We start from the raw sequence: 21,576 nt of genomic DNA, 5'->3' as shown, positions 1-21,576 counted from the left end.
GAGCTCCTGGATACCAAAAACTAGTAACAAACAATCATTTTGTGAATTTCAAATTGGGAGTCTTTTTTGGAAATTGACATATCTGATATATATATATATATATATATATATATATATATATATATATATATATATATATATATATATACACATACATACTTATATATATGTGTGTATGCATATACACACCAACAAACATATATATACAGACCTGCATACATATATTATAATGTTATATATGCCTGAAAACAGAATTAAAAAAAAAATAAATGAACAAAATAATATATATATTTACTTTGTCAATGAAGGTAAACTTTTTATGAACACATCAATATTTTTCTTATCTGGGTCCACTATTAGTCCATTGCAAACATTGTTACATATATCGTTAATAGCGGTTAATGGTTCTTCTGAAAGAGTTATGCTGAGCCTAACCAAGAAATAACAAAAAATAAGTTTGAATCAATAAAGCTTTATCATCAAAACATAGACTAAATAAAGAGTTATTCATGTTATAAAGAGACTTATAAAAATGAAAATTAAAAATTAATATTAACTACTACTTACTTACTATTTACTATTTTATATTAATTACAATTTACTTAAAAACAACATTAAAAAAAAGGTTTTCCACCATAAAAATAAAAAAAAGTTGCAAAAAGAAGAAATTTATAAACCTTATTATAAAGTTTATTTTTTAACTTTGGTTTGTTTATAACTCTTTTACTCCATTATCAAAAACAAAAGCTACTTTTAGAAGAAATATTGAATTATTAGTAAGTGTTGCCATTGGTAATACAGACACAAAAGTTACTTAAAATTAGTGCAAATTTTACAAATTCTAATCAGAGATTATTTTGAATTTTGATATTGATATTCTTGGTGATAGATGTAACATACCTCTCATTATTAATTTGTTGCGTTTATTACTTGCAGTATTTTATGCATTTCTAAATGAACCTGTTTAGACAGAAAACAAAATTTTCAAAAATAGGTGAAAAAAAATTGTAATACTTGATAAGATATGAAAGATTTGTATTAAAGAGTGGTCCTTTATCCTTTTCTCCATTACTATCAAACCAAGACTTTTCCAGGAATGAAACAGCAATATCTCCTGTAAAAAAAAATCATCAAAAAAATTGTGACTAAAATAATAATCTGCTTAGCAATTACCATTTAAGTTGAGCTTTTAATGACGTTTAAATTTACTGGTAAATCGTTAAAAAAAGCATAATTTACAGTTAAATATTGTAAAATCACTGAAAACATATTTTATTTTGTTTTAAAATAAAGAATTTATAAGATTTAGATTTAATATCATTCTAGATAATTATAATAATTATAATATATATAATTATATTTATAAATATGAGCTTTGAAAAAACAAAGTGTATCAAATAAGTCGCCATTTTTTTTTAATTGTATTTTTGTCGCAACAATCCAGCAGCAGAAAAGACTTGGTAGACTTAATACTTATTGGAGGGATAGCATCCAGTGCAGCAACAAAAGTTCAAGATTAGCAGTTTTCTTTCCAGTAACTTATAGACCAATATTTCTTTAGAAACAAATTTGAACTCATTTTTTCAATTGTTGCTGTTTTTGGCAAAATGGTGAATTGCATGAAATTGTCAAGATTTTCTGAGCCACACACTTCTAGAATGAAGTCAACTGGATTTGTTGGTAATAGCCTAGACAGCAAATTTTTGGCAGTCTTTTGAAGTACAGACACTGAAGGCATTTTGAAAACTTTATGTTTTTCAATGTCGGCTAAACATTCTGGATTGGAAAAGTATTTGTACAAGTTTACAAGATTGCTGTCTTCTTCAGAGAACCTGAAAATAGCACTCTTCATTGCAATACGAAGGGTTGAATCTTGTTATTTCACAAGAAAGTTAAAAAATTCCCAAACCAATAAGATGAGTTGCATACTGTCAGCAAAGGGCTTCTGCTACCAATTTTAGTGGTTTAAGAGCAGCAACAATGTTGTACAAGATGTTTACTTCATCATCACTGCAAAGTGTGGAGAAATGTCTTTTAGTATTTTATTAATTGAATCTTCAAATTTGTGAAACTGTTGAATCATCAACAGTAGAATGTTACATCTTGTTCTGCAGTCAAAGATAAACAAAACCTCCTTTCCATGCTGTTCCTTGATTTGGTCTTGGAGGATGTCTTTTTTGACTAGAGATTTTTAAAATAACTTGATGATTTTTATAACTTTTGTGATGACAGACTGCAAACACACTTTTACTTTTGGAATGTAAATGTTTTCATGTACACAGTTGATAGTTAGCTGGAACTAGTTTTTCAAACTTAACCATCATGGAAGTTCCATCTACAACTGAGCAGACAATGGTGTTTGTCAACGTTCAACTCAAATTCAGCTACTTTTTATGCGACAACTGCTGCACCTATTTCAAACGGAAGAGATCCAGAAACTTGAATAAAGCCCAGGTTCCAGTATGTGTATTTTTGATAAATATTAATATTTGCATACCTGTAATTTTTCAAAGAATTGTACTTATCCAATCTAATTGAAAAGCGTTTTCAAACTAAGAATTTAAAAGTGTTTTTAAGGTTATTTCTCATACCAGGTGCAAATATTTTAACTGACTGAATTGGTTTCTTGTGATTTTTGGAAAATCATAACCTTTTTCACACACATTGCAGGTCAAATACAAGAGCTGTTAACAATGGCATGGAAACTAAATGAAAAAAGTCGAACTTTAGGCTTTTTTGAAGCTTTTATTGTCAACTCTTCCTGTTTTTTTTATTGTTGTTAACTGGTATTTCCACATATTTTGAAAGTCAATGTTTTTTGCTTTGTTTAAGGTGTAATGTTTTTGAATGTCTGGCAATTTAACCAAAAGATAATCAAATTGATTGATAAATACCACAATAAATGTATCACAAGAAAGCGCAATGTCTTTTGTAAAATGTTCAGACTAAACTTAACCAACAGAATCAGTTTCCAAACAAAACAAACAACAGCTTAGTTGATTGTTAATAAATTTTTCATTTATTGATCAAGCTATTTCAAACCCTTTAAAACATTTTAAAGCATTTTTAATCATAGTAATTCTATTAACCATCTTCATTTTTTACATTTTCGTTAAAGAAACAAAAAAATAAATAAAGTGAAGGAGTTCTGATTTACACAAAGGAAAATAACATATATAACATTAGGAATTTATTTGTATAGAAAAGTAAATACTTTTCACGCCAAATAAAAATTGTTGATTGTCAAAACATTAACAGTTGAAAATTTAAACTTTTTTTGTTTTTAATATTACTTTTTACCAATTTTTGTTCTCTTCCTTACACTTAACTGCTTTTAAATTATAAAAACAACTTGGGATTTTACTTACTAATTTTTTTTTTTATTGTCTCCTTCTCAACATTCCATTTTAAAGTCAAATGTAGAATTTTCAGCAAAGTGGCTGCCAAATGAATTGATGTTACTGTTGCACTGAATGACACAATACTTTGAAAGAACTCTCTAAAAAAATATATATTTATATATCTATACAAGCTTACAAGAATGCCTTCTTTCTTCAAAATGTCTCAAAAATGCACTCTTCATTGCAATTTAAAGAGTTGAATCTTGATGTGTGCGTGTGTGTGTATGTGTGTGTGTGTGTGTATATATATATATATATATATATATATATATATATATATATATATATATATATATATATATATATATATATATATACACACACACATATACATATGTATGCGTATGTATATATATAACATATATATATATGTATATATACATATACATATATATAATTTAGTTTATTTTATTCAGTAATTGATAAAAAAATTACCAGGCTCCTCTGTTCTGACAGTTTGTGCTGCATATAAAGCAGCTATAGTTAAATAAAAAAGTCTTTGAAGCAGTTGACACTTTGCACATCAATGATCTTTTGCGAGAGAGCGTTCCAGTGACCTACAATTTGATTTGTAAAAAACTGTTCTCTTTCAATACAATGATTTACTCTTTATTTATCAAGGCACTGACTGCGACCTTGAAGATTGTTAATCAATTTAGCTAAGTGTTGTGTCTGTGGCACGTGAAAATGGACCTTGTCAATGTTTTAAATGATCTTGAATTGTTTAATTAGGTCACCTCGTGTTCTGCGTCTTTAAGAATCGTTAAACCCAATATTTGCAGTCTTTTGGGTGTATGGTAAGTGCTTTATTGGTACAGCCGTTCTTGTCGCACGCTACTGCTTTTTTTACAGTGTTTCAATGTCATGTTTTAAAAATGACAACCAGGCTGAACCGCAAACTCAAGATGTGGAAGAATATAGGCTGCATACAATATTCACTAGACAACAATACACCAACTGTTGAATGCTTTTTTCAGCCTACCAAGTACTTGATTGGTTGTTGAGGCTGCTGTCTCAACTTGATTTTTTAAATTGTTATTATTATTATTAAGTCTGAGACCATGGCGCCAAGGTCTCTTTCATTCTTGGTAACTGCAAGTTGTACTCGAGATCCATCATTGCTGCACATTGAATATTGTTGTGTTGATCTTTTGGTTCCACGGCCTATGTGCATTACTTTGCCTAACTGAAAGACATGAAACTGAAAGACACTGAAAGACAAACTTTGCCTCACTAAATGACATGTGCCAAATTCTGGACCACTCCATGGCTTTGTTTATGCCATCTTGTAAAATCAAAAAGCCATCATTAGATTTGATGATGCCAATAATTTTGCTATCATTTGCATACAATTTGATGTGATGCGCAATGTTGTTTGGAAAATTGTTGATAAAAAGAACAAATAATAATGGTCCTAGAACTGATCCTTATAAACTTATTGCACGAAAAGACCTTTTGAATTTCTTTGCAATTTGTCCATTGGGCAAAATTTTAATCAACAATTTTTGCTTTTTCTTCCTCATTTAACACCCTTCCGTGTAGCATTATAATAATTAAATACAAATGTTAATTAAAAATATACAAAACTTCCATATAGAACAAACAAATCAAAATCTTACTCAAACTTCAACCAACTCTTATTAAGTGCTCAATACAAACTAATGGAACTATGGAAATTTCTCCCGTATATATACCGATTTTAAAAATATTCTAAAAAATTTAGTTTCAATTGTTTCAGAAGCACATAAAATTGTCATAAACACATTTGTTTGCAATAGATCTAGTAAAGATAATTCTAGTGGTTAGTTTTTTAAAAACATTGTGTAAAATCTCCAATAACTACATGAAACTATGGAAATTTGGCTGAGTGTAATATATTTGTTACACTTAAGGTTTACTAAAAATAATATTATAAAAAAAGATATAAAAAACTTTTTTAATGACAAAAGTTCAATTATAAAAAAACTTAAATCAAACTTCGATTTGAAATATGATATGCATATTTCTCAAGAAATAATAAATCAAACGTTTATAAACTCAAATGTGTTAACTGTGACATGTGATGCATAAGATAATCTAAAATTTGCTCATAAAACTTTTCACAGTCAGTGAACATTTTAAAGAAGATATAGATGAAATTGAAATTAAATTAAAAAAAAACAACAAACTATTAAATGACTAGTTTTACCAGCACTCTTTTCACCTCATCAGCTTATTTTACACCTCCTTACCAGCTCCTTTTTCACACCTACTTTTTTACTAAACATTTGATTTTTAAAATTTAAATTTTTTAAAAATGTAATTATAAGTAAAGAATTTTTGTTATTACATTATTGCCATTTAAAGTGTTCTTTTTATACTTTAACTAATAAACTAATATAACTGACCTTGCTGAATCTTGAAGTTGACTTTTGGATTTATTTTTTGTAAAACATTGAAGTATCACCATTAAACTTTCTTCATTAAGCTCAGTTTCAAAACCATCCCTTTAATAATAACATGCAGGTAAAAACAACAACAATAAACAATTAGTACAAAAAAAAAAAGATCTAGAGACTAGACAATTGCAAGAAACACGACTAAAAAATTAAAAAAATTATTATCAAACTATAAATAATAATGGAAAAGTATAATATTCTGCAAAAATCGGGATATAAATAACTCTGCTAACTTGGCTAAAAAAAGCCAAGACAAACAAGCAATATATATAAAGAATTATTCTACATACACTTTTTTCATTAAAGAGACATTTTTTAGAAAAACAAAGACAAACAACAATATATAAAAACTAATGTATTGCAAACCACAGATCATATATCCAGTCACAAATACAATTAGGTCAAAGGAAACATTATCTTATACCAGAATCTGTTGTAAATAAAAAACTTTGTTTCCTAATAAGTCAATCAATAAACTTAAGTCTCTCATGAAAAACATCCTGACCATCTATTAGACCCACCCAAAATGTATGTTAAAAAATCTATACTGATAATATGCAACCTCAGCAAACAGATTATTTAAATAAAACAGGTTTCTATTAGCGTTTACTTTTTAAAAATAAAGTCCTTACCTTATCTTTAACATAGAATCACAAATATGTCACATGCTCTCAAAAAAGTAGAAAATGTTAAAACCACTCCATAATAAGTTATAAAAGCATCGATGAGTATAGAAAGATGATTTGATGCAATCAAACTTTCCACACAACATACAACACAGCTTGTATGATAAATAATCAAGACCTTATCATAAATATTATCATTGGAAAAGGTGTGGCTTTTGGAACCACTACAGCATAATATGTACCAGTATAATAAATAAGTTTTAGGTCTAAATTCTTAAAAAGTTTTTAAGTATATTTAATTCAGCTTTTTAAAGCTATTGAACAAGTAAAACTTGTAAACATAAACAAAAACAAAAAAACAGTATATTAAAATTATTTTATTAAAAATAGTAAACAATAATACTGACCATTGCAAAACAATATGCAAACAGTCAAAAAGCAGCTGATATATCATCTGCATCTGTCTAGTATCTAGAGATTTCATTTCTTTAGAATCTATAACACCATCATTATCTGATAGAATTTTCTAAAAAAAAGATGACACAAAATTTTTTTTTTTGTAAAACCTTTTTTAATACTTTATTATTTTAAAAACTTATTTACTCCTTACATTAAAAAAAAATAAACTAAATATTACTAAATAAATACCTCGAAATAATTGTAACACTTATTAAAAATAATAAACAAAGAAGGTTGCAGTTTCATATAAAACTTCATGACATCTGTAGCACATGGTAAATTTGAAAACCCAACTAACTTAGTGATGGATTGCTAAAAACAAGTAAAATATTCAAACATCCTTAATGTTCTTAATGTCAAATATAATATGTACAAAATATAAAAATTTGATTATAAAAGTCACAACATACTACTTAAATACCAATGTTAAAAATTCAGAAAAATAACTTTAATAAACCTTTAAAAATAAACTTCGATTATTAGATTGTAAAGCATGTTCAAGCTTCATTCGAAAATCTTTCAACAAAAAAATTATTTCATTTGAGGAAAGGACTTCCTAAAATACATTTAAAAAAAGTATAAACGAATAATAATAATAAAAACAAGAACTTAATAAAAATTATGTTAAAAATAATTTTAAAAATATTACCAAAAACTTATAAACAAAAAAAGCTTACATTTGCATATGTTAAAATTTTAAATTTAGTAGAGTTTTTTAATTTAATCTTATTTTAACAACTTGTAAATCAAAAAGCAAATGAAAATATGAATGAAGACAATATATGGTAAATATTAATTAACTATTTAATATCTTACTTTCTCATTATCTTTCTTCATTTTGTTTGCAAAGCACTGTAAAACATTTTTATATGTTAGAATATAAAATATATCTAAATCCAAAGGCCTAAAAAAAGAAAACATTACTAAATTATTTATCTAAATAAATAAAATGCTATGACAATAATTTTTTGAGAACTAGAATATGAGAGACTTTTCAATTTCATAAGTGAGAAATTTCAATTTCATAAGTGCGAACTGGCATAAGTGCGAACTGGCATAAGTGCGAAACATTGCAAAAACTGGCATAAATGCAAATTGGCATAAGTACGTCGAATAAAATTGCAAATATTAACATGCCAGTGCAAATTGGCATTTTGCACTTACGCCAATTCTCACTTATGCCAGTTTGCACTTATGCCAATGTTTGCAAATTTATTCAGCACACTTATGCTAGTTTGCACTTGTGCCAGTTTTTGCAACTGCTTTGCAGTTATGTGTTCACGCTTACTCAGTCGTCCCCTTGAATAAAATTATAAAAATCATAGTAACTAATTAGCACCCTTAATACACATTACCCTTCTTAGGGAATCTACTTCTAAGGCAGAAATTACCCATTTTTTTATCCTTCACTTACAGTTTTATACATATACAACATAAGTTTAAGTTTTTTTATTTGAAAAATTAATTTCTTTAATTAACCTAATATAGAATTTAAATTTATTTAAATTTGAAATTAAACTTACTTTAAAATGTTTTCAAAATATGTATATATAATGTACAAGATAATAGATATATTCTTACACACAAAAAAATTCAAAATATATTCAAAAAATGATTAAAATTTATGTAAAATCAAAGCACTGCTAACCTCAAAGATGCTGGAAAGTTTGATAACAATATTGACTGATTGATTGAATCTTTTTCTATATTTTCAAAAAGTCTATCATCCTAAAATATAAATATGAATTTTTTTTTTAATTTTAAATTGTTTTGATAGTTTTGAAATATTGGAATATCAGAATATATAATTTCATTTTCAAAATCTGAAAGATTTCAGGTCATCAAAAAAATGCCTTAGTTAGCTGACATCAGATTGGCAAAATTTTTATTTTTTGCATACTGTTAAGTTTGCACAGTGATCGGAAATAATTAAAAAGTGGCGAAATTTCAGATTTCTAAGATTTATGGCAAAATTTCAGATTTTCTTCTCGAAATTCTTAAAATCCAATATAAAAAGATATGATGCAAGACTATTGCATATCTTTTAGACTATTGACTTTTTTAGACACGCAGACTATAGACTAGACTAGACAAGACTATAGACTAGACATGCAGGCTATAGACTTTCTTAGACATGCAAGACTATTGCATAATTTTTAGACCACCAGGCGCTTCTTCCCAGCTGCTCAAAGTTGTAATTTTTAGAAGAAAATTTATTTAGTAAAAAAGCAATCATTTTAAACCTTTATTTTATTTTTCAAGCCACACCTGTGAACATCCAAATTTTGAAATTGCAAAATTCGAAAAAATGTGGAAAATCAAAATACTGTTTTCATTTAATAGTTTTAAATTATTTTAACTAAATTATTTTATTTCAATGTGATATATCAATATATACAAGTCGATATATTGCATATAGAGAAGTCGATATATCAATATATAGAAGTCGATATATCAAACTCCCTATTAGTTCCAATTAGGATTTCCAATTATCCGACAGTAATGACTATCCGGATATTGAATACTCAAAATTCAAATTATTCAGATATATATCCAGATACAAATTAAAAAAAAATGAAGATGGTAGATTTAAATGGTAAACTTAATACTCATGATGTTTTTAACGCAATAATTAAATTTAACTTACGTACTTTATTTATAAACATTATTAATCCAAATCTCAAAAATTATAAAACAATTATACTATTTAAATTTATTTAATTTTTAAAAATATCTATTTGAAAAATTATTGGAAAAGATTATTGAAAGATTGAAGTTTTAGGTGTGTTCTAATTTTTGTCCTAGTTAGATCTGCAATTAAAAAAACTTTGTTGCAGTAAATGTTGATTTTATTGTTAGAAGTGCGTTAAACAATATTTTAAAATTATTTATTGTTTTTTTGTTTTTAAAAGCATAAAATCTTTTTCAACAATGTAGTAATTATGCTGCTCTTACCTTCAACATGGTAATTGAGAAAATCACTGCTTTCAGTTATTGCTGCAGAAAATTATTAGCATTTTGACTTTCAAACTTTCTTTTGGATATTCTTTTACAACTTCCACGATCTCATTGTGTTTAGTACTGTTACCACTAGATGTATGAAACCGTTTAAAACATTTCTACTGCCAAGGCAATAGCGACAAATTTTGAAGTATATTCAAAATATTAATTTAGAATGTGGAATATTGCCTGTTTCTAAGAAGATTATTAATGTCATTATTAATGATTGTATTTCAAGGTTTATCCATTTGATTATAATAAGTTTTTACTTAAACTTGTTTGTAACAGTTTTCACCATTTTCTAATAATCACCTTTAGCGGTTAAAAGCGTTGCAGAACTTTTCTTAACTTCTTTATTGCAGTTTCTAGCGTTATTAAGAATCTAATAGTTCTTTTAAGATGGCTATTTTCTCCAATAAAATCTTTTGTTGTCCTATTTCATTTAAAGTTTTATTTATAGGACCATTTATTTGAAGGATTGTTTGAGCATGATTTTCAATGAATTCCACTGAGTTGACTTATAAAAGTTATAAACATCAACTGCCTTGCCTGCTTCTTCATTAACATTTCCTTGTAAAATGTTGTTTTTGACAGAAGAGGATGATATTATTTTTATAATTCTTCTTAGGTTTTTTTTTTTTTATTTTATTTTATTTAGGTGCCCCAAGAAGTCCTTACAGTCTTATCACAAAGCATCACAGATGAGCATTTGTATGCATTTTTGAATAAATTTAAATGCCTTTACAAACACCAGTATGGGTTTCGTGCTAATCATTCCACGACTCACTCACTTATAAAAATAACTGAGTCAATTAGAAAAGCTCTTGATAATAAAAACTTTGCATGCGGTGTCTTTGTAGATCTACAAAAAGCTTTTGATACAGTAGATCATTCTATCCTACTCAAGAAATTAGAATATTATGGAATCAGAGGAATACCTCTTAAATGGTTTACCTCCTATCTTCACAACAGATCTCAGTTTGTCTCAGTCGGTGACTCAAAATCTACTCAAATAAAATGTTCCAACGGTGTTCCTCAAGGCTCAGTATTAGGACCACTACTTTTTCTTCTCTATATTAATGACCTCAATAACTCAATTAAGTATGCAACTCCTTACCACTTTGCTGATGATACTAACTTGCTCATTATCAACAAATCTTTAAAAAAAATTAACAAATACATTAATCATGATCTTGCCAATTTAATTCAGTGGCTTCGCTCAAATAAGCTTTCCCTCAACTGTAACAAAACTGAACTGGTCATATTCAAATCTAAAAAAACAAAAATCAATAAAAATTTAAACTTCAGATTAAGTGGCCAGAAAATCATTCCTGTAAACTCAATCAAATATCTTGGAATTATAATTGATTCCAACCTATCGTTTGTATCCCACCTCAAAGACTTAGCCTTAAAATTGAGCAGATCAAATGGAATGCTGGCTAAAGTTCGCCATTATGTCAATCTGAAAGCATTGTTAAACATATATCATGCCATTTTTGGCTCGTATATACGATATGCTTGTCAAATATGGGGACAATCTCAACAGCAAGAAGTTTTAAGGATATCTCATCTTCAAAACAAAGCTTTAAAAATAATACATTTTCAGAATTACAAATCCAATCCTAATGTGCTTTATCTTACTTCTAAGATCCTTAAACTATGTGACCTTGTTCAATTCTTGAATTGCCAGTTTGTCTGGAACCACCAACACAAAAACCTACCTCTTACCTTCAACAATTTCTTCCCAAAAAATGCAAATAACCGATACTATCTTCGATCAACTGATAATCTCAATCTTGCAGTCTTAAATCATCGTTCTGTTACTTATGGATATAAGTCCATAAAAAACCAAAGTATAAAATCTTGGAATAACCTTCCCTATGACCTAAAAGCTCTTCATTCAATTTATGTTTTTAAGAGTAACCTATTCCATTCCTTCCTAATCAAATACAGTTTATAAATCCAATGATATGTGTATATATGTATAAGTGTTTGTGATAAGCTCATGTGAATAAGTGTGAGTGTATATGTATGTAAGTGTATATGTATACATGGATGTGTATGTGTGTATGTATATGTTTGTATATATTTATATGTGTATATATATGTGTGCGTGTGTATGTAAGTATGTATATTTATATATATATATATTTGTGTGTGTGTGTATGTGTATGTATATGTATGTATATATATATATATATGTGTATATGTATATATATATATGTATGTATGTATGTATGTATATATATATGCATTTATATATGTGTGTGTGTGTATATATGTGTGTATGTGTATGTATATATATGTATATGTGTATGTATGTGTGTGTATATATATATGTGTCTATATATGTGTGTATGTAACATAATGTGTGTATGAACATAATTTTATATTCTAATATTTTCATAATTACTGTCGTGTAAGGTTTTTATATAACCAACTTTATTAATATATTTGATTATCTATTTGAGTTTGTAAATCACAGTATAGTATAAATCACATTAATAAAATATGATAATAATATAAATCACATTAATAAAAGGTGTATGTGTGTGACTAATACTAAATGACTATTATTCTTTTTATGATTATTGTAATTATTTTTATTGTTGTCATTTTATTTTTATTATTATCATTATACTCTTATCATTGTATTGTTAGTATTGTTACTACTACCACTCTTATTATTATCATTATTAGTATTTTACTCCTTTAACTTTTAATGTTTGCTTTGTTACAGCTGTGGACGATTATTACTATTAACATTAACAATATATTTAGTAGCATTTATTTACAAGGTTTTTACTTAAGATTAGTACATGTACTATTTGTAAACTTCCGTGAATGTAACAACTATTTCAGAATATATATGAATTGATTGATTGAGTATTTAATTGGAAGTTCATGCCTCCTTCCTAACCAATGTTGCAAAACTTACCCAGAGCTGGAGTTTGAACCACTGATCTTTGCTTCTTAAAAAAACATTAAACATCATAAAAATAAATTTTACTTTTGGTAAATATAATGAAATTATTTGAAAGTTTTAAATAACTATAATACTAAACTTTCCATCTTAGATATACTTCCATCTAATCATTTTACTTGTTTATCTTTTATGATGAATAAAAGATATACTTCCATCTAATCATTTAATGAGTTGTTTATCTTTTATGTTTACACCTAGCTAACATTATTGTAGCGGATTAGCAGTGGATGTATAAGCATTTTAAGTGGTTCATTGGAGTTTTGCTAATTGATAACTTAGTAGACCATTAGTGGCATCCGCTATAAGTGACGAGCCGACAACTTTCCAACAATAATATAGTGGCTAGCAACCTTTGCCAACTGCCACTAATGGTCTACTAAGTAACTAATGAGCAAAACTACAGTGAACCGCCTAAAATCTCCAAATAATTCCACTGAAAATCTGCTATAGAATGTTTGCTTTGTTTTCCTACTTTAGAGCAAAAATAAAATAATGTTTTGTTTGAAAGTCTCAGAATTTAGATAATCGGGATTATTGAATATTTTTTAGAAATGGATTTTCAAATAGTCAAAAGTAGGAGAATTATCTGGATAATCAGGTATTAGGATATCCGGATTGGAAACCCTAGTTCCAACTGGCAAATTAGAATTTGGCATAACAAAGATATTACGATTGTTCTTAAAAGAGCAATAATATTTATATCTGTATCCAAAATTCTTGGTAACAATTTAGATCAGAAAAATCTCGCAGTGCAGTATTACGATTATAAGATGAGCCAGTGCAATCTAGAAAAGGTTTGCCTTCTAGATTAGGTTTGAAGGAAATTACCAACCTAGATTAGGTTTGAAGGAAATATCCATAAAATGAATCTAGCAATGAAGTGGACTTATCTCAAAGAGTAAAAATATTTTTTAAGTATTTTCTCATAACTTTTTTTTCATATTTTTCAATGTGACTCATTTTAGTAGATGTTGCATGTAAAGCGGGCATGATTGATAAGATGATGTATCAGCGATTTCCGCAACAACATTTCCATTGATGGCTGTTAAAAATAAAGAGTTTTTGATATTCAGAACTTTTCTATTTGACAGCTGTATTATAAAATCAGGAAGTTCATTTATTTGTTGTTCAACAAAAAAATTTTGTTTTTGAGAATAAGTTCTCTACTTTAATAAGCATTATTCATGATCATTGGTCTGCAAAACAAGAATTTAACAGAATTAGAAGTTGGGCTTGCCCAAAACATACCAGTCCTATGTTTGAAGTTGTACCAAATATATCATACATATGTGTATATATATATATATATATATATATATATATATATATATATATATATATATATATATATATATATATATATAGATCTATAAAAAATCTAGACCAATACACAGAGGCGGACTGGCCCCAGGAAGCACTGTGAGAATTCCCAGGTTGGTATAAGTTTGGGCCGGCCTAAATCAGGTCAAAAGTTTCAAAATGAGTGAATGTTTGAGTCAAAATTTCAAAAGGTCAGTCAAAAGTTTCAAAATGAGTGATCATTTTGGTCTAGATTTTTTTTATAGATTATCAGTGAAAAGCAGATAAATATTTGCACCTCCCTCATTATTTTCCAGTCTTATTGCTATGTACTGAGATTCAGTAAAACCATAATTTAATAGAAAAGCAAGTCCCACTTGTGGAGAAACTTTTTTATATCTTTGCCAATGTTTTTATTAATATCACATACCAATTGTTGATCTTGTACAATGTACTTAATAACTTTCTCTAAGTTCTTATTTTCTCTTTATTTGGCTATGTATCTTGCTGTTTGGAGTATATACCTTAAATTGCAAATCTTTTAGCTCATTTTTAAAAGATAAAACATGCCACCCTATCATTAATTCTGGCATTTTTTATACGCTTTAGAGTTCCCAGATAGATTCTTTAAATTTAAAATTAAATTCATGTTCTATCCAGAAAAACAAACTTTTTATGAAGTTTATACTTAATTTGGACTCTTAATGTCTGATGTCAAGTAATTCTATTAGGCTTAAACCCTTAATTGAACTAACTGACAACCAACATTGACATCATTTACATTATTTTATTTGTTATCATTATTTTTTTGATTTTTTTTTCTACCTGAAGTAGTAGACCATAAATAAGTTTTTTTTAAAAACATACAATTTCTGTATTCTCTCTCTCTCTCTCTCTCTCTCTCTCTCTCTCTCTCTCTCTCTCTCTCTCTCTCTCTCTCTCTCTCTCTCTCTCTCTCTCTCTCTCTCTCTCTCTATATATATATATATATATATATATATATATATATATATATATATATATATATATATATATATTCCTATAAAATCTTCCAGATTTAATCGAACTCAATAAGCCACAAATCTCATCTACACTTTGAGTATTACTACCTAAATCACATTATTTTATCTTTTTACTATATATTCATTCATCTTAGCACATTTTTTACATTTAAACTTTATTCTCAAGTCTTTATGACCCCAAAATAATCTTGCACTTGGAGGAGTGCTCTAAGAAGTCAAAAGAACTGCAGAACTATTATGCCATGCTTCATAAATTTTTTTACAACTCAGTTGGAAAAACATTAACACTGTCTTTCTGCTTTTTAATCAAAACTGTTTGAAAACATCCTTAGCTTCAATTCCCTTAATGTATCACAAACTGAAGATTGAATTGAAAACAAAGATAATTGAAGTCAATGGAACAATTACTTTCAATAAAGAATAGTTATTTGTACAAATTCTGTATTATAGTTGTAGTTTATATAAATATATATATGTGTGTGTGTGTGTGTGTGTGTGTGTGTGTGTGTGTGTGTGTGTGTGTGTGTGTGTGTGTGTGTGTGTGTGTACATATATATATATATAGACCAGATATGAAGACCTAAATCTAGGTTTTTAGGTAAAAAAAAAACTTTTATTTATTTGACATAAGTCCTTCATATCTAGATAATACTCTAAACCCTCAGTTGATGTATGCACTGCAACTCCTTATATCAGTATGATGTCAGCAATAATACTTTTATGCAAAGATAAGAATGCTAAGATATATATTAGCGCACACATATATGTATATATATATATATAAATATCTATATCTTAGCATGTAAAATGCAACAGTAGTGTAGTGATATAGCATTTGTTTCATAAGCAAGAAGTTCCCCAACATGTCTCTGACAGTACTACACTTAACTTATTTGTCAAGGCTTATGCTTCAGAGCTAAGGAGTTGAGAGAGGGTTGAATCACAATAAAAAAAGAAACACTAAGGAGCCTGTAAAAATCAAAAATGGTCAAGTTTACGAGCCATGGTATTATGCACTAACTCCTAACACTCCTATTGTTAGGAGTTAATACCTAATTCCTAACAATAGGAGTTAGGTATTGGGCAAGCTGTTCTAAATCGAGATGACTGGGGATAATGTTAAACCAAAAACTTGGGGACCAATTTTGAAAAAAATTTAACTGATGTCACTATTATATTATTTTTATATTTTATGCTTTTTAATGTCTTTTTTTTAAAAGGTTAGTTTTATGTTATTTCGTGATATTTTTTTCATAACCTGATGACGCTGACCACAATAGGTCAGCGAAATGTAGTTAATATATTATTATAACATATATATATATATATATATATATATATATATATATATATGTATATATATATGTATGTATGTATGTATGTATGTATGTATGTATGTATGTATGTATGTATGTATGTATGTATGTATGTATGAATATGTATGTATGTATGTATGTATGTATATATGTATGTATGTATGTATGTATTTATGTATGTATATATATATATATATATATATATATATATATATATATATATATATATATATATATATATATATATATATATATATATATAAATATATATATATATATACACACATATATGTGATCATTACTATTAGGGTACATTTAGGTTATTTAGAGTAAGATTCTTATATAAAATTCCCTGGTTTTTTTTCCTGATTTTTTTTAAATTAAATGATTTTTTTCGGACAATTTTTTACACCAATTAATGTTTCAATACTTCAAAAAGTTTAATACTGGTTAATCTTCCTGCTCCCTCTTTGTATCGGATACAAAATGAAAGAAGAAGTTCAAAATTTTTAGTAATACTTACAAAGTTAATTCTTTTAGCAGAGAATTATGGTGTAAGATAAAGCAGCTTTAGGACATCTATTTAATATAGCAATCAGTTGGTTGAACTTTTTTTAAAAGAAACATTAATTTTGTTAATGGAACACAAAACTTGTGGCACTTTCATGAAAATGATAAAATCATGACTGGTATTATGTCCATTCAGAGTTTTTTTGTTGAGGAATTTATTGAAGAATACAACAAGCCAAGCCAAGTTATTCAGTTATAAATTAGTTGTTCTTTAAATAAAGCTTTAAAATTTCAAGAAAAACATGAATTAAAATTATTAGGAGAAACTTTTTGTAAAACATTTTTTGAAACTAATAATAATTTTTATGAAATTTTTCATAAATCTTCAAAAATATTTATTCATTGATATTTGGAGGCATCTAAACCATTTTGTAAAAAAGTCAACTTTGAATTTTCTTATCTTAAGGTGATTTGCAAAACTTGAAAGTGAATTTTTTTATTTGCAACTTTTTAGTACTTGGATACCCATGTTAAAAAATTCAATTTCTTTAAAGTTCAATTCTATAAACAACAATTCTAATTGATAAAAATTATCTGATAGATAATACATAATGCTATATATAAGAGATTTTTGTATAACAAAACATTCTGTATAACAAAAATATTTCAAAAATAGCCATATCAATCATAGAGCATAAAGATTAAATAAATGGTAACCTCAAAAAACAAAACAAAAAAAAAACAGCTTAATTGTAAGCTGAGTCTCTCTGAGTTTATTAAATTTTAGCCAAGAATATATTTATTATGCAAAAAAACTATACAAATAATAAGCAGTGCCTGGGATATATTATTATTTTACGATGGTTAATGGGTAATTTATTACGATGGTTAATTACACATGGAACTTGAAGTTGAACATGAAACTTTTAAGCAAATAAATTAAAATAAACTAATTCAAAAATCTAGATAAAAAATTCTCAGATAAATATGCAATATGCAGTTTTATGATAACAATATGCTCAAATTATTTTTCATTCATTGAAAAGGTTTAAAAGAAGGTTTGAAAGAAAACAATAATTTAAAAAAAAAAGAAAAAAAAAAGCCATTCCAGTAGTCTCTTGCACATCCTTGGAGAGGTGATACATTCAAAAAGAATGGTAAACAAAACTAAGATAATTTGTGAATTCTCCATACTTTATTTTATTTTAACTAAATAAAAAATGGCAATCTATTTGTCATAGTACCTTAAATAAAATTAAGTTATCCTATGTTAGGTTTTTCAAGAAGTTTGTTTCTTGTTAATAAACTTTAGAAACTTTATTTATACAAAACAACCCCAGTGGGCAAAAGACGTGTTTAAAACGTCTAAAACACGTATTAAAATGCATTAACACATATTTTAGACGTTTAAACTACGTCTTGTGCCCACTGGGACTAGTCTTGTATAAATAAAGTTTGTAAAGTTTATTAACAAGAAAAACAATGTTGTTTTGTATAAATAAGCCTACCTTGTCAGAACATTTTTCAGGATCTTCATTTTCATCATTTACCTGAACTTTTTTTTTTAGTTTGCTAAACAAAATAGTTGCAAAAACATATAAATATATACATATATATATATATATATATATATATATATATATATATATATATATATATATATATATATATATATATATATAAAGCAAAAATATGTATATATCAGTGAAGAACCCAGAGTTTATTCGGGAATCCTCCCCTAGTTAAAACTGGTGGCGCGACAATTTTTTATCTTCATTTTTTCAATCATTATTTTAATCATTTGTGTTTATCTTGTTTAGTTTATTCTAAGGTAAGGACTTGATTTAAGGGCATTTTTTTTGAATACAAGAATTTACTGGTGGACAATGTTACTTTAGTTTTAAATTAGCCTTTTAAATTAAAGATAATTAATTATAGTAAACATAATTTTAAAAATGTTACATTTTTTTAATTATGTTTACTATAATTAATTAAAAATGTTACATTATTTTTATTATACATTTTCAAAAACATTAACAAAAAAATGTTAATGTTTTTGATTAAAAAACATAATATATTTTAAAAAACATTTTGTATTTAAAAAAAAATAAATATTTTTCATCAGTAAGTATAATTAAAAAAATTACGTTTAATAAATAAGATACACTTACAATTGGTTATTTTAAACAGATCTTAGTAAAACTTTTATTAAGTTATTATAATCATTATTTTTATTATTTTAAAAAGAATATGGAAAAAGCATTAGTTTCATTTTTTCGTTTTCCTCACATTAACTAAAATAGCAAGCTTAAGATCAAAAGTTCATTCATTCAAAAATTAAATTTGCGCAATAGTTATTATGACTGAAATTTTTTACTTTTGTTTATTTTTTATTAAAAGCAGTTTACTCTTAATTGGCAAAAAACAAAAGTTATTTTTACTCTGAATGGGTATTTTAAAATCTTTCTTTCAAAATAGCAAATTTTTATACAACCTATTGATATAAAACTTTGCAACAAGTTTTTAAAATTAAGTTTCATTTTTTTAAAAAAAATATTCAGTTAGTAACCAAAGGACAGTTATGACACGTTATTACATAAAAAAGCAACTTCTTTTTAACTTATTTTATTGACATGAAGAAAAAATGAGGTAGCTAAAATTAACTGAAAACTATTTATATACTACTGCATTTAAAACTGAATTTTTTTCTATTTTTAATAAAAAAGCAAAATAAAAGTTAAAAAATAAAAATGATTTTTGGGTGCTTTTTTTTGGGTGCCCATACCACTCTAGCGGTACTAAAACGTTCTTAGCAAACAGTTCTTAGCAAACAATTTAATTTTATCTTTAGGTGAGGTAACAAATTCTGAACCATTCAAGAGAGGCGGAATGATAGCTTTTCCATTATTATAGACACTGTAAAAGATTCTCCAGATGTCTCTGGAGCCTAATTTTTTAGATGAAATAGGAGATTTTGTGACCTGCGAATAGCAGGCTTCAGGTTTAGACAAAACTTTTTTACAATGGTTTCTAGCAATAGTAAACAAACATCTGTTTTACAGGAGAATTGTTTTAGCAATAGATATGGAAGTAATGATTATGATAGGAAAAAAAATAATGACTACGATTGGAAAAACAATTGCAGCAGCACAATCATGGAGAAGAGCAAAGCTTGATTTAGAATTGTCAAGAGAGAATTAAAGATATTATACCAGCCTGAATTCAAAAATTTACATAAGAAGCACATTTGTCAGCAGGAAGGTGAAAGATTTCTAGCCAAGAGCCATCATGAAGAAATTCACAAAGAGTTTTAGTCAATTTTAAGGTAGTTATTAGAGGTACGATGATAGGGGGATTCTGATGATAAAGAATGAAATAATAGTTTTAGAGAGATTGAACTGTGATAAGAAGCACCTAAGGACGAATGTGGAGAAACTGAGCACTGACTAGGATCAGAAACAAGACACAAGTCAAGTAGAGAAGGTAAATGATTAGGATTGTCTGGAAAGCAAGTAGGGAAGTTGACTATTGGTGTTAGAGATTGAGAAAGGTAAAAGTTGTGGACCTTAACACCTGCAGAGTTACTGACACTAGAACCAAGCCATTTAGTGTACATTTAAGTCACTAACAACAACGATATTAGCTGAAAGATAAAAAAAAAGGGCTCGGTCAACTAGATTTCTTATAAAAAAAGCCATGCTTATATAAACATATATTACATATTGTAACAACTACATGGTGTATTTTACATGTTAACAAAAATTATTAACTTAATAATCAATAAAATATCAATGAAAGTAAGAACAAGCACAGAATGAAAAAAAAAAGCATAAGTTAGAATTTGTCACATATTTTGGTACATTTTAAGAACGTTAAGCTCTGTGACTTCTCTGCTGATGATGCTATTGAGACATTTCAAAGTGATAGAAGTTGAAATCTGTTATCTCAAAAAAAGAAGGTATTGACTTACTGGATCAAAGATCAACTAAAAAGATGTACTTGGGAACAGAAACAGACAAGAGGTACTCACAAAGTATACAAGGAAAAAATATTCAGAAATGAATAACCTAAAAGGGATCCCAAACTTTAGAGACATGTTGTGTTCATATTAAAGAAAATGATTAAAAAAAAATGTTTAGCTAATTTTTTCTGATTAAAACAAAAAATAAATGCATACCATAAAAAACTATTTTTTTAATTTTAGTCGAAGCTTGCCTTCTCCTTTTTGTTGAAAGCCAAAAAGTCAGCATAATAAAGGCCGCAATCTACAGACTTTAATTATTCAAGCGCGTTTTATTCCTAAGAGTATTAGTACACAATGTCATTGATTTTTTTGTTTGTGTAAAAGATCGATTATGTAAACAAAAAAATCAATGAGGTCATGTACTAAAACTCATAGGAATAAAACACGCTTGAATAAATTGTCAAGTAGTAAGTGGCCTGGGCCCCAGCCCTTGCTAGAAATGAGACTTTTTGCAAACCTGGTCCCGGCAAAATTATAAGATTTAGCAGGGGTTGA

At 27.0% G+C, this 21,576-nt stretch overlaps 1 protein-coding gene across 2 annotated transcripts in view; it reads right to left on the bottom strand.

Annotated features, from left to right (window-relative positions):
- The window catches only part of LOC105844068 (Fanconi anemia group D2 protein), a 119,391-nt gene that overhangs the window by 10,464 nt on the left and 87,351 nt on the right, over positions 1–21,576 (bottom strand). For both annotated transcript variants that reach the window (XM_065817679.1, XM_065817680.1), the window contains 10 exons: positions 18,566–18,629; positions 8,573–8,652; positions 7,741–7,828; positions 7,382–7,480; positions 7,114–7,236; positions 6,873–6,991; positions 5,789–5,887; positions 3,369–3,499; positions 1,015–1,114; positions 296–430 (listed from right to left, as the gene is read on the bottom strand). In XM_065817679.1, coding sequence (XP_065673751.1) covers positions 296–430; positions 1,015–1,114; positions 3,369–3,499; positions 5,789–5,887; positions 6,873–6,991; positions 7,114–7,236; positions 7,382–7,480; positions 7,741–7,828; positions 8,573–8,652; positions 18,566–18,629 — 1,038 coding nt within the window. The remainder of the gene's footprint in view (positions 1–295; positions 431–1,014; positions 1,115–3,368; positions 3,500–5,788; positions 5,888–6,872; positions 6,992–7,113; positions 7,237–7,381; positions 7,481–7,740; positions 7,829–8,572; positions 8,653–18,565; positions 18,630–21,576) is intronic.

The sequence above is a fragment of the Hydra vulgaris genome, chromosome 14 (assembly GCF_038396675.1).
Source record: "Hydra vulgaris chromosome 14, alternate assembly HydraT2T_AEP".
Lineage (NCBI taxonomy): Eukaryota > Metazoa > Cnidaria > Hydrozoa > Anthoathecata > Hydridae > Hydra > Hydra vulgaris.
Note: the sequence above shows the minus strand (reverse complement) of the source record. Positions and strands in the feature narration are given on the sequence as shown.